The 13,910-nt window shown below is 46.6% G+C and overlaps 1 protein-coding gene across 4 annotated transcripts in view; it reads left to right on the top strand.

Moving 5' to 3' along the window:
• The window catches only part of PINX1 (PIN2 (TERF1) interacting telomerase inhibitor 1), a 104,830-nt gene that overhangs the window by 80,269 nt on the left and 10,651 nt on the right, over positions 1-13,910 (top strand). For 2 of the 4 annotated variants that reach the window (XM_079925612.1, XM_079925611.1), the window contains exon 7: positions 638-1,555. In XM_079925612.1, the coding sequence (XP_079781738.1) occupies positions 638-1,111 (474 nt within the window). In that variant the 3' untranslated portion in view covers positions 1,112-1,555. Of the gene's footprint in view, positions 1-637; positions 1,556-4,411; positions 4,625-13,910 lie in introns of those variants that run through there. The other 2 variants (XR_013828950.1, XR_013828951.1) reach the window with 2 other exon arrangements.

Genomic DNA, 13,910 nt, shown 5'->3' on the forward strand with positions numbered 1-13,910 from the left:
GTCTAGTTCACGGCAGTGTGTGGGGGGGGGCGTCTCATGTCTCCCACCCCCAGCTGAGGGCAGAGGGCACCCCAGCTCTCCTGTTCCTTCCGGGAGGAAGGGGGCACACGGGCCCTTCCAGCCCCAGTGCCTCCTCTCTCGAGCGGCCAGAGGGCCACGCTCTGGACACACCAGGGTCGAGGCTGGCACGTGGCTCCTGGTTTAGCAGGGGCTCCCATATACGCGTGGCGTCTGAGCTTGTGGGTCAGGGCGCAAAGGCCTGTGTATCCACAGCGAGACCAAGTAGGTGTCTGACGACACCCCAGAGCTCCGGGCTTTTAGGGTCCTTGTTTCTGATGGAGACTCTGGGAACTTCGTTGCCATTTATAAGGTTGTTGCCAAGGGGCCATTCTGTCAGAATGGCGTCCAGGTGACTCACCATCTACCTTGTGAAGTTAGCCTCCGACTCCCCGGCCTCCCACCCCGTACGGCCCTCAGCTGGTGCGCGTGGCCACTGCATTCCGCACCGTGCAGCTCAGCTCTACCCGACGGCCGGCAAGGGGTCCAGGGGGAGCCCGGCCCCCCAGCCACGCGGGCTCCGGGTGGTGGTGAGTGACTAGCTGATGCGTAACCGGTGTTACTCTTCTCCCCACCTCAGGGCCAGCCCAGTCCCGACGCTGCAGAGGGGACTGACGTCTCCCCCATGACCACCAGTGCCTTCACCATCCGCGAGTACTTTGCCAGGCGCATGGCGGAGCGCAAGAGTAAGGCACAGGGCACGGCCGTGGGGCCAGAGGCTTCAGAGACCCCAGTGGAAAGGAAAGCAGGGAAGAAAAGAAAGAAAGAGGCGAAAGATAAAAGTGTGGAGAATTGCACCCACCCCAAGGCCAAGAAGAAGAGAGACCAAGTTGAGTGGCAGCTGGGAGACCCACGCTGGGACGAGAATTCTGGTGCTGCTTCTGAGGGTGAAGAAGGTTGCGTGGCGCCACTCGATGACCGGGACCCTCCCTCGAGGCCCAGAAACAGGAAAGAAAAGAAAAGGGGACAGAAGCAAGCTGAGACAGCAGAGGACGGTACGCTGGATGAAACACCAGTGAAAAAGAAGAGGAAAAAGAAGAAAGGTTCCAAATAAATTCTCTGGAGCCAGGGCCTCCCAGCTTCTCAGCTGTCAGGGCGCTGCTGGGGCAAACTCCCTGGCCCGACGGCAGAGCCGGTTCACTCCGCGAGCCGCGCGCAGCCTCGGACACGCCCGGCCCTGCTGCATCTCGCCCTCACGCTTTCCCAAATCGGATTCCCAGAACTTCTTAGTGTCCCAAATCATGGCTCTCAGAAACAAATACATTTCTTTCTTAGACTCTGAGTCCACCGTATTTATTCCCCTTCATGTGAGTACATCGTTATGTGCACGTGCTTGTGTGTGTAGGTCTCTCACAGTCTGTATTTGCTCTTGATTTCTTTCAGTAACAGTGAACTGTGCTTCCTGCTGAAGGACTCGGTCTAATTAAAGGATTAAGAGGCAATAGTTGGCATTCAGATAGCTCTTTTTGTTCTATAGCCAACCGTATGTTTCTGCCAAGTTGCTTTTATATCATTACATTCCCAAATCAGAGAGTTGTTTTGGTCTGGTCTGGTTTGGTTCTGATGGGGAATTTGTTTTAATGCCGTCTTTTCCACTAAGCAGTGGCAGCCGTGTATTTTGAGGAGTTTGAGCTGACGGTGGGGGCAGTTTAACTTCCCAGCGCTCTCACAGGAGCCCTCTTGCGGTTCCTCAGCGAGAGTCGGTGGTCGGATACATTTCCATTAGGTGTCCTCAAGGACAGGTGCCCTAGAGTGGACTCCTCCTTAACGGTGACCGTCAGGGGATCCTCAGGAAGTTGAAAGAAAAACTGAGACTCTAGGCTTATGAAATTACTTTCATCTAGACTGGAACTGCCTTGTGAAAGCTCCTAAAAGTATAAATATCACATAAAGAGTAAAAGACACCTTCAGTCCTGCTCCCACCAGATGGTGTCACCTCCTGGGTTTATACTGCCTCTGCCGTCCCGTGGCGTGTCTCCCCATGTGCAGCGTAAACCCTCCCCACGCGGTTTCCCCGGAAAACTGCAGACACCTTCACACCCTCTTTGGGACACAGAATGCAAAAGAAAGCACATGTTTAAGATTTAGAGGTCCAGCACTGTGGTTTCCTCTCTTCTGCTGTCTTTGTTCTCTTGACCTCTCCCTCCTTTTCTTTTTCATCCTTTCCCCCTTTTACTCCATCTTCCTTGCTCCCCCCCCCACCCCCCAGATTTTCAGTTCCCAGTTTTCTCTTACCCCTTGCTGGCTGCCTGCTCCGGTCCTGCAGACCTTTCGGGAACTCTGAGGATGTGGTACAAGGGCGGGTCGTGTGCTGCCTTCCACCTGATTTATAGATGCTCCTGGGTAACAGTAACGAAAACTCACTACCACCTGATGAGCTTTTGCCCTGGATTTTAACCCTCGGGGTCACACATTAGAAATGAAGCATGGCCCCAAGTTTCTTAAAACTGAGAAAATATATGAAGAATGTTTGATTTTAGTCTCCTAAGAATTCCGAATGGTGCTAGTTGTTTAAAAGGATACACACGCACACACCCCACAGAGAAAATTCGTATGAATTCAGAGCCTGAGTTGTAGTGTCTGAGTTTATTGTGGCCCTCAGAGTTTAGAATCCCAGGCAATGTCCAGTCTAATAAAGCACCAAAGATTTTTAAAGTCACTTTTCTTCACAGAGGGCACATGCCAAGTTATCTGTGCTTGTCCTATCTTGTATATGAAACTAGAGTTCCGAAAGAACTAGAGTTCCAGAAGGGAGTTCCAGAAAGAAACTAGAGTTCCAGAAGGGAGTTCCAGAAAGAAACTAGAGTTCCAGAAGGGAGTGGGTATGTATGAAACCTAAAGAGAATTATCTTTATTTATATATAGATATAGATATATGGATATATATTAGACTGGGGTAGGGTTTTTTGCCTTTTCATTTACTTTTAACTTCATTTGCCAGTAAAAATGAGAGCCAGGAGGATATGCTGAATTGTATGCAGGGGAAGGAAACAAATGGGCATTTAGGGAGCAGGGAGCTGCATCTCGGCCAGGTGGGGTGAAGTGGGCAGTGGGAAGACCAGAGGAGGGAGGTGCTCAGGGGTGCTCTCAGAGTTGGGAACCCAAGGCAGTCGCATCGCGAGACTGTTGCAGTGCGACTCTCATGGAGAGCCCCTGTAGACCGTGGCAATTATTATATTAAAGCATCGCAGAAAGAACTGAATGATTTTAATAATCGAGTGGGTAGCCTGAGAAAAAGGTACACGCTCAGCAAAGAGCAGACATCGTGACCATTTGCTTTGAATAACACAGAATATTTCCTCTAGAAATGCTCAGCTTTCATTTTTCCCAAGTGTCTCCTTTTCAGGCCACTTAGTTTTCTGAATCAAAGTGGAATTTAGAACAATGAAATGTATGCTCTCTGGACACTTGAATTTCATAGGCATGATATTTTAAAAATTGTTAACATATGAGCCCTATTTTTTGCCTTAATTTATTTCACTCGGTGAAAATGTATTAATTCTGTAGTCATCAGTGCTTTTCTTGGCATCCTTCAGTTTTAAGAGGGAAAGTAGGTTCCCAGGAAAAGATTTGTCCCATGAAGAGGTGCTTAAATGTTGTCTTGTAGTGCCCTTCTTTTGTTTTCTGTTAATTGTAATAGAAAATAATTATCACTCTATGCTGTTTTATGTGCCCGGCCCTGTTCCGAACACTTTAAATAAATCAACTTGTTTAGTCTTCAGACAACCCAGTAAGATAACCATTATTGTTTATCCCCTTTTACAGATAAACTCTGCTTTATAAAAGGACCTCTTTTGATTTTTATCACTAGGTTTATGCTGCTCCCAGGGAACCAGCAATGCTCTAGTCTCCTCTCTGCCCTGGCCACACGCCCGCACTGCTTTATTTAGTCCTCACCCTTGTGACGTCACCTGTCTTTAGCAAGATTTTCTGTGGCTGTTGCTCTTCACATGCCATTGTTACATTTAAATGAGAATATATTTGAAAGCAGCTGGCAAACTGTGAAGAGTTTTGCAGTTAACTTGAGTTAGTATTGTTGATACGAACTGTTGAAAATGCTTTCTAACACCGCATGTTAGAAATTCTTGATGAGTTTTCCTTTCCAGTGTGGTCAAGAGGTTGGTGGGAAATTGTTTAAGTAACTCAGCTTCATAAGGCCTGTTTGCCAGTCTACGAAACAAAGACAGAATTTCTTCCAATTTGTAGAAAATACTGATCCTTCTGAAAGGCGAAAGCAAAACCAGCATTCGTTCTATACCACAGTGCCTGTCCCTGCTTCTCTCCTCACCTGCTGCTGACCCTGGCAGGAGCAAGCCGGGACCTGTTTTTTGTTTTGTTTTGTTTTGTTTTTTAGGAACAGCATCAGAGAAATGTTTCAGCACCGTCTCCCCGAGCGATCTCAGCCTCTGGACCAGCAAGCAGCGCCGTACTTAGATTTGAGTAAGAACTTCCCCACTGTCACCCTGTTTGTCTTTCGGGTTCTGCAGCCACTGCAGTTCAGAGCCTGTTGCGCTGGCTTGTGAGGCTGGGGAGGTCAGATCGCTGCTCTGATATCTGACTTTATAGTGCTCAGTTATTAGTGAGCAAATTAGTATGTCCTAATAAAGAGGATGACTAGACTCCTTGTATGAAAGTACGCTCTCCAGTTAGGAGACACTGAATACACTCAAACGACATGCACAAAGCCCATAGAGACAGGGCCGAGGAGGCCGAGAGAGGCGCATGCAGGGCAGGGTAGCTGGGACAGGGGGCGTTCCGGTTGCTGGGGCCCTGAGGCTGCCTGCAGGGCGTGGGCTAAAGCACGCATGCCTACCGTGTGCTTTCCTCCGACCTGTGCTGAGCTTATTTATATAAGCATTAGCAGTCAACTTTTAAGGAAAACTACAGTGAATTATTTGACCAAAGGAAGAATTTGGTAATGAGTTACATCTCAAATTTTCTGTTGGTATTTCCTATATTGCGTTTCCTTAGAGCAAAGTACATGGTTGCCGAAAGACATTTATTTGTTCTAAAAACATTTATTGAGCTGCAACTTCAGGCGGAGCCCAGGCCAATTCAGGACGGGGAAACAAATCCACTATAGGGTTTACCCACCCTCAAGACCTACTAACTCGTGCCATTGAGAATGGGCCGCTGTGCCCTGGGACGCTCTCTGTGGGACGTACCTGGGACCTGGCTGCGTCTACAAGGGCTAGACGGTGTTGCATCTCCTTCAGCTTTTGGCGGGTGTTAATCGAGTTGGGTGGTAAGCTGTGAGACATTCTGTGCTCACTCATTTGACTTGAACCTGAGGAATGACTTTCTACTAAAATCTCCCTATTAACAGGATTTCTAAGTCTGTGATACATAAGCAGAGTTAATGTGCACATTCCTCCATGTAGAGTAAACTAAAAATGTGTTTTGCGTAAGTGGGGCGTGTGAGAAAGATAGACCCCAGCTTCTTGCTCTCATCCTCCCCTCCCCCCTCATCCCTCCTGCTACCAGCACATCGGCTGAGGGAACCAGGTGTGGAAGTTCTAGGAGGGGTGGCCTTCAGGTAGCCTCACATCACCTAGCAACCAGGACACCCTTTGAACATAGATGGAACAAACAGCTATTGACACACATTTGTTAAGGAAATGGAAAATGGCTGAAGGCAAACCCCAACTCCAGCCTTCAGAACTTGGGGAAATGAGGGTGTGAGAACTCCAGGGGCGATGTCCAGCACCTTAGCTGGTGGAAGCATCCCCTTCTCCCTCGTCCTCGTGGCTTCCCCCCGGCGAGGGGCTTCATTCCAGGCTGTCTCCGTCTTCCGCCTTCTCCTAGACTCCCTAGAACTCCCTTCCTGAGTGTCCTTTCGTGAATACCCCTGGCCCTTCCTCCTACTACTGTCAACTAAGCATGAGACGGAGGCAGGAGGTCTTTGAAGGTTTCGGCCTCACTCTGTTCTCTCTCTCCATTCCCTGTACATATGTATTCATGGCTGACATTTCTGCTCATTTCTGGACGAGTCTTAGCGCTGTGTCTCTGTCCCACACCAGTCAGTCTCAAGCCAGGTGATGTTTTCATCCGGCATCTCCAGCCAGCCAGCCAGCCCGAGGGCCCCTCAAATTCAGTGGGTCTGGAAGGAATTCTGGTTCACCCTTCCCAGGCCACCTTCCGTACCCTGTTACTGCTGTGTGTACCCCGTGCTCTCAACCCTCTGACTTTAGCATCTGTGGTTGTTTGTAATAATTCAACCTGATTAAGTGACCATCGTCAGTGTCCTAGGTGAGTCATCGCCCCACGGGGCTCACAGCTTAGCGCTCCCTCCCTCCTGCCCCCTCGGCCTGGCTCGTGGCCTGGCTCTCCTTTCCATTCTTCCAGTTCACTCTGTAATACACCCTCTCGGACCCTTGCACCCACTGCCTCGAGGGTCCCCCACCCTGGCCTGCAGTCTCTTGTTATTGCCCATGACTGGCTCTTCTCTATCCCCGCCCCCTCTCTCCTGCTGGCCTGTCTTCTTCACCTACTGGCCTTCAAGGCCTGCCTTCGTTGCCATCAACAGCTTCTCCAGCCTTTTCTCATCAGCCCCCAGAAGCAATCTCTCTTTCTTGCGAATTTTCATAACGCTTTCTGACTCAGAGTCTACCCTGTAATAGAACTTTGGGGTGTATCATTTTCCCCATGCAGGTCGAGGGCCTCTGGAGGTGGAGTTACTCTTTGTATCCCTAGAGCACCCAGGACAATGCCTTGCACACAGCAGGTGCAGGAGGACCCTTAAATGAAGGAGCAAACGAACCGAAGGCCTGAAGTGTATCCCAAGACCAAGATGACTAACCAGGGCTGCGCGGCTGTGGCCCCGGCCCCGCTTGGAGATCCTTCTGATTCTCAGCACGAGAACCCGAGAACCCGTATGTGTGAGACCTCCTCGCCCAGCCTGAGGGCTCAATCGTGAATTCCTCCCCACTCCGCCTGTACCTTCCGTGTGACTGTCACCCTGCCACTGGGAGCTCGGATGACCCCCTCCCAGGGCCCCATTTTCAAGACTCCCTTCCTCAAGTGGCGGCGGTAGGATTAAATGGAAAAAGGACCCAGCGAAACACCTGACAGAAAGCCCTCAATGCATTTCCTCTCCTCCTCCAAGCACAAGAGGAGAAATGAGAGTAAGTGCTGCCTATACAAAGCGGAGACCCCGGACGCGGGAAGGCGCTGGCGTCCCCGCCCTCCCAGTGCCCCCTGTCACCGGGGCTCCCGAACCACTTCTGTGCTCGTGCTCGAGGCCGACCAGCTCCAGGGTGCAGCACAGGAAGGCGTGGCCAGGTCATCCTGAAGACACCAGAGTCCCAGGAGGGCTTAGGGCTCCCCACTGGGAGGTGAGCTGCGAGCTGGGCCCTGGGGCAGGCCAGGTGTGGTCACATTGACTCAGACTTCTCAGGTGACAGGCTCTGGGACCCTGCCCTCCCTGGGTCTCCTTGGTGGCCCAAGTCAAGCAAGTTGTTGCAATTTGGCCTGGAGGGATTACAAAATCCTGCCGTGATGGGGCGAGGCGCTGCCAATCTGAGATAAACTATGTTAGCTGCGCCGGCAGAGGGGGAACAAAGGGGGGACAAACATACTCAGGCTTCCAAACCGGAGGATCCCTCCAGACATTCATCCCTGAGACCAGTGATCCTGCTCGCCTCAGCCTCAGCCTGTAAGGGCTGCAGTATTACATTCCTTGCTTTGTAGATGAAGAAATAGGCTCAGAGTTTCTAAGTACCTGGACCAAGGTCACCAGTTCATAGAGCAGCGGATGGAACGGTGTCTCCCCAGCCCTAACCCGTTTTTGATCCTGGAAAGGTGATGGATACTACGTTCGAGTTTTGTTTTGAATAGTTGAATTTATTCTGCTCAAGGTGTGCTTTAGTCCATTTGGGGACGGAAGGTGCCTCCCTAGCCCCTGCAGGGTGATTCACCAGTAAGGGGAGAGTTGTACTTACTCTGAGGCAGAGTATTGTCACATGTGCCCACTTCGTCTTCCCACAGACCTGAAGCAGCAGGGGCTAGGAATGCAGATATGACGAAGACACGGCCCCAGCCCTCAGGAAGCTCATCGTGCAGTGAACTGTGTCACAAAGGTTGGAAAAACTAAGCCGTATGATTCATTTGGATAGTCACAATCTTATGTATCCAAATGCAGAAGGAAGTTGTCAAGAGATTTTGCAGGCCAAGGAATGCTCATTTGCTGTGCATGGGCAGCAGGACCCCTGTGAATGAAGGCATGAGTGTGGCAGTTCAAAGTCAAAGGAGCTGCTTAGTGCCAGAGGACTTTATCAGAGAGGTGATATCCTTGAAGTCCCTTTGCTGGGATTTTGTGTTTTGAATTTTGCTTCATGGATCATGGAGTTTTAGAACCGGAAGGAACTTTAGAAATTTCACTAGGAAGATGCAAGTCAGAGCAGTGATGTGGTGCAGAACCACCCCAGGCAGAAGGGAAGGCACTGGATGACTTCCTGGGTCCTCTGCCAGTCCCTGGGCCAGGGCCATCTCCTGGCTGGCTCCTGAGAGGACACTCCACCCCGACTCCACTGGTCATGACACTTTGTGAGTCTTGACTCTCAGGGGTCCCAGTCACCTCTTTCCTTACCCTCGTGTTTGACCAGGATGGTAGAAAGAGTTTATCATAAATGGCTGAGAATGGCTGATACGTGTACCTCATTATCAGTTATTAATGACATCCTTCATTAAGCTGGATGCTTTGTGATTATTTTAACATTTATTTTCAGAACAACCTACAGATAATTATGATTACCCTGATTCTGGGTATGGAAAAAATGAGTTTCTGCTTGATTGACATTTTTGCAAGGTCCGACAGCTAGTCAGCACCCAGACCAGCCCTGGGGCCCACATCTGCCCGACTGGAAAGCCCCCGCTGTCTCCTCTGCGTTACAGAGCCTCCTAGCTCTCCCTGAGGATCGCCGTGTGAACATGTTTGGGAAGGAGGAGCACAACATATTCATGATTCCAGATTTAGCTCAGCAGCCGCCTGCGTCCCTGACCACTCTCGGTCTGGGCTACACGTCCCTCTCCTGTGCTCCTTTGGAGCCTTTTCCTAAACTTATCACAGAATAAGCTTTGTCCCTCTGTATCCCCAACACCTAATCCTGTGCCTATCCCCTAACACGTATTTAAGAAATATTTTTTAATAAATAAATAATGGAATCAATGAGTAAATGAAAATTGTTTCCTCTTATTCCACATTTCTGTGTATCTTGGGGCAGTGGGCACCTGTAGCCCAAAGAAATCTGTGCCTAGCACTCAATTTTGTACTTTTAAAGTCAGACTGATTCCAATGTAATTTACAAACAGTAAATTCACCAATTTTAAGTGCGCCATTTGATGAGCTTTGAGAAGTGGATACAGTGTGTCATCATCACAACTATTGTGATTAGAACATTTCCATCAACCAGTAAGTTTCCTTGTGCTCTTTTGCAGTCAGTTCCCTCCCCCCGTGCCCTGGCCCCCTGGCAACACTGATCTGCCTTCTATCATTGTAGCTTTATTTTTTCTAGAATTTCATGTAAGTGGAATCATTTCAACTTAGCATAATGCTCTTGAGATTCGACAGTGTTATTGTATTTGTCAGTGGTTCATTTTTATTACTAGATGAATTACATTTTGTGGAGAGACCACCGTTTATCTATCACATGAATATTTGGGTTTTTCGCAGTCATGTACTCTTGTACGTAAAACTGCTGTGAACCTTTCAAGTACAAATTCTTATTTGGATATATACTTCCATTTCTCGTAGAGAAATACCTAGGAGTGGAATGGCCAGGGCATATGATCATAGGTTGCTTAACTTAGAAACTGCCGAGCAGTTTTCCAAAGCTGCCACGTTGCATCCTCACTAGCTGTTCGTGAGGCTTCCGTGTGTCCCACATCCTCACGAACACTTAGTATTCTCATATCTTTTAAATTTTAGTCATTCTAATGGATGTATAAGATTATCTCATTGTGGTTTTAATTTGCACAGTCCCCTGATAACTAATAATGTTGAGCATCTTTTCAGATGCTTATTGGCATTCTTATATCTTCTTTTGTAAAGTGTCCAAATTCTTCGCCTACCCCTTCATTGCATTTTGCTCAATATTGAGTTGTAAAATGATTGTCTACATAGAAAACCTCTAGGAATCTTCCCCCCAAATCTCCTTGAACTGATAAGTGAGTTTAACAAGCTCACAGGGTACAAGGGCGACACACAATTATATTTTTTATACTTTAATGAACTATTGGAAATAGAAATTAAAAACACAATAGTATGTTCAGTCACTCAGAAGAATTAAATACTGGGGACGTCAGCAAGGTGGCAGACTAGGAAGATCCAGGCCCTAGTTCTCCCACAAAAACATCAAATAAACAACTATATGCTAACCAAAATAACATTTAGAAGCTCTGGAAACCAGCAGAGATCTGCAGAAACCAAGTGAACACTCAGTCAAGAAGAAGCTTCACTCAGGATGGTAGAAGGTTTTGTGATGCCTTTACTTGCCCTCGTTCCACCCCCCACCATGCAGTCAAGAGGAAGTGGCCCGATCTTCATTTCTGTCCCTTGGACCAGAAAGAGTTGAGTGGAAATTGTTAACATTCTAGCCTATCTGTGGGCTGCCCAAGGGACTGGTATCTTTCTTCCTGATTCAGAACTCAGGGAACAGCAGCAAAGTTTGGATCTTAGTCTGGAAGCCATGGAAGGAACTGGTGGGCACCTTGGCATGTGAAACTGCAGGGGAACCACAGGTCCACAGGTGCCTGGGGGCAAAAGATTGTGGGCAGAGGAATACACAGAACATCTAAGACCCTGAGAAAAAGCTGGAGTGAGACTCTTTGGGAAATAAATACATTTATTATTTTTTAATTAAATTTTATTTTTTTATACAGCAGGTTCTTATTAGTTATTTTATACATATTAGTGTGTATATGTCAATCCCAATCTCCCAATTCATCCCCCCACCACCCCACCCCCTGCCGCTTTCCCCCCTTGGTGTCCATACGTTTGTTCTCTACATGTGTGTCTCTATTTCTGCCCTGCAAACAGGTTCATCTGTACCGTTTTTCTAGATTCCACATATGTGTGTTAATATACGGTATTTGTTTTTGTCTTTCTGACTTACTTCACTCTGTCTGACAGTCTCTAGGTCCACCCACATCTCTACAAATGACCCAATTTCGTTCCCTTTTAAGGCTGAGTAATATTCCACTGTATATATGTACCACATCTTCTTTATCCACTCATCTGTTGATGGGCATCTAGGTTGCTTCCATGACCTGGCTATTGTAAGTAATGCTGCAATGAACATTGGGGTGCATGTGTCCTTTTGAATTATGGCTTTCTCAGGGTATATGCCCTGCAGTGGGATTGCTGGGTCATATGGTAGTTCTATTTTTAGTTTTTTAAGGAACCTCCATACTGTTCTCCATAGTGGCTATATCAGTTTACATTCCCACCAACAGTGCAAGAGGGTTCTCTTTTCTCCACACCCTCTCCAGCATTTGTTGTTTGTAGATTTTCTGATGATGCCCACCCTAACTGGTGTGAGGTGATACCTCATTGTAGTTTTGATTTGCATTTCTCTTATAGTGGTGTTGAGCAGCTTTTCATGTGCCTCTTGGCCATCGGTATGTCTTCTTTGGAGAAATGTCTATTTAGGTCTTCTGCCCATTTTTTGATTGGGTTGTTTGGTTTTTTAACATTGAGCTGCATGAGCTGTTTATATATTTTGGAGATTAATCCTTTGTCAGTTGCTTCATTTGCAAATATTTTCTCCCATTCTGAGGGTTGTCTTTTCGTCTTGTTTATAGTTTCCTTTGCTGTGCAAAAGCTTTTAAGTTTCATTAGGTCTGGGAAATAAATACATTTAGAAGCAGCCAGGGGAAGGGGGTGGGCGGGGGCAGGGGTGGTTGAGAGCATATACACACAGGCACAGCATATATACAGACAGGATATATTCCCAGAAAAGACCTTAGAAGCTCTTAAGCCTTCACCTTGTGCTGATCTCCAGGCTCAGGGACCTGCTAATTAGTAAACGTCTCCCATGCCAGTCTGCAAAGACTGGTAGAGTGGCTGTTTTTTCAAATGCCTGGTTTTCAATAAAAGATCACAAGGCATGCAAAGAAATAGGGAAACATGGCCCATTCAAAGGAACAAAATAAATCTCCAGAAACAATCTCTGAAGAAACACACACAGTGGACATGAGAGACAAAAAGCTATAAGCATACAGACAAGTACGTTACAACAACCGTCTTACATATGCTCAAAGAACTAAAGGAAATTAGGAAAACTACATGTGAACAAGGCAACGATATAAAAATGAGCAAAACAGAAAATTCCAGGATGAAAAATAATGAAATTTTCACAAGAGGGATTCAACAGCACATTCAAAGAGGCAAAAGAGGGCTTCCCTGGTGGCGCAGTGATTAAGAATCCGCCTGCCAATGCAGGGGACATGGGTTTGAGCCCTGGTCCAGGAAGATCCCACATGCCATGGAGCAACTAAGCCCGCGCGCCACAACTACTGAGCCTGAGCTCTAGAGCCTGCGAGCCACAACTACTGAACCCACATGCCACAACTACTGAGGCCCACGCACCGAGAGCCCATGCTCCACAACAAGAGAAGCCACCACAGTGAGAAGCCTGATCACCTCAACGAAGAGTAGCCCCCGCTTGCCGCAACTAGAGAAAGCCCACACGCAGCAATGAAGACCCAGCACAGCCAAAAATAAATAAATAAAATAAATAATTTTTTTTAATTAAAAAAAACCAAATAGGCGGAAGAAAATCAGTGAACTTGAAGGCTGGACATTTGAAATTATCAAGTCTGAGAAGAAAAAAAGAAAAAAAAGGAAGAAAAATGAGCAGAGCCTAAGAGACTCGTGGGACAGAACAAGCAGACCAGTATAAGAATCATGGGAGTTCCAGAAGGAGAAGAAAGAAAAGGGGCACAGAGAATATTTGAAGAAATAATTGCTGAAAACGTGTCAAATTTAGGGAAATATACAGATATAAATTCAATAAGCTTAACAAACTCCAAGTGGGATAAACCCAAGAGACTCACACCAAGACACATTATCATCAAAGTGTTGAAAGCCAAAGGTAGAGAATCTTGAAAGCAGCGAGAGAAAAATGACATCACATTGATCATCACAAATGATCCCCAATAAGACTATCAGTAGATTTCTCAGCAGAAAACCTGCAGGCCAGAAAGCAATAAGATGATGTATTTTAAATGCTGGGGGAAAAAACCCTCAAGTTGCAATACAAGGACACTAGAGAATATGTCTATACTCTCATATGAAAATAAATGGTTTTCTAGTAAAGGTAAATACTTAGACAAATAGAAAAAAAAGTATAGTAATTTTGGTTTGTAACTCCAATTTTTGTTTTCTACAGTCTTTTAAGACAAATTAATTAATATAAATCTATGTTAATGGATATTCAATATATAATGATGTAAGTTGTGACATCAGTAACACAGAGTGAGGGGAGTGGAGCTGTAAAGGAATAGAGGTTTTATATGTGGTTGAAATTAAGTTGGTATCAATTTAAGGTAGATTGTCATGACTTTAGGATGGTGTATCTAATTCCCATGATAACCACAAAGAAAACATCTATGGACTATACAAAAAAAAATGAGAAGAGAATAAAAATGTGTCACTACAAAAAGTCAGCTGAACACAAAGGAAAGCAGTAATGGAGGAAATGGACAAAAAAGCTATAAGCATACAGAAAATAAATGGCAAAAGTGTTCTTATATCAGTAACTAGTTGAAAAGTAAATGGGTTAAACTTCTCAATCAAAAGACATAGAATGGGAGAATGGACAAAAAAAAATAGTATCCAACTATAAGAGGCACTA

Source organism: Stenella coeruleoalba (genome assembly GCF_951394435.1).
Source record: "Stenella coeruleoalba genome assembly, chromosome: 7".
NCBI lineage: Eukaryota > Metazoa > Chordata > Mammalia > Artiodactyla > Delphinidae > Stenella > Stenella coeruleoalba.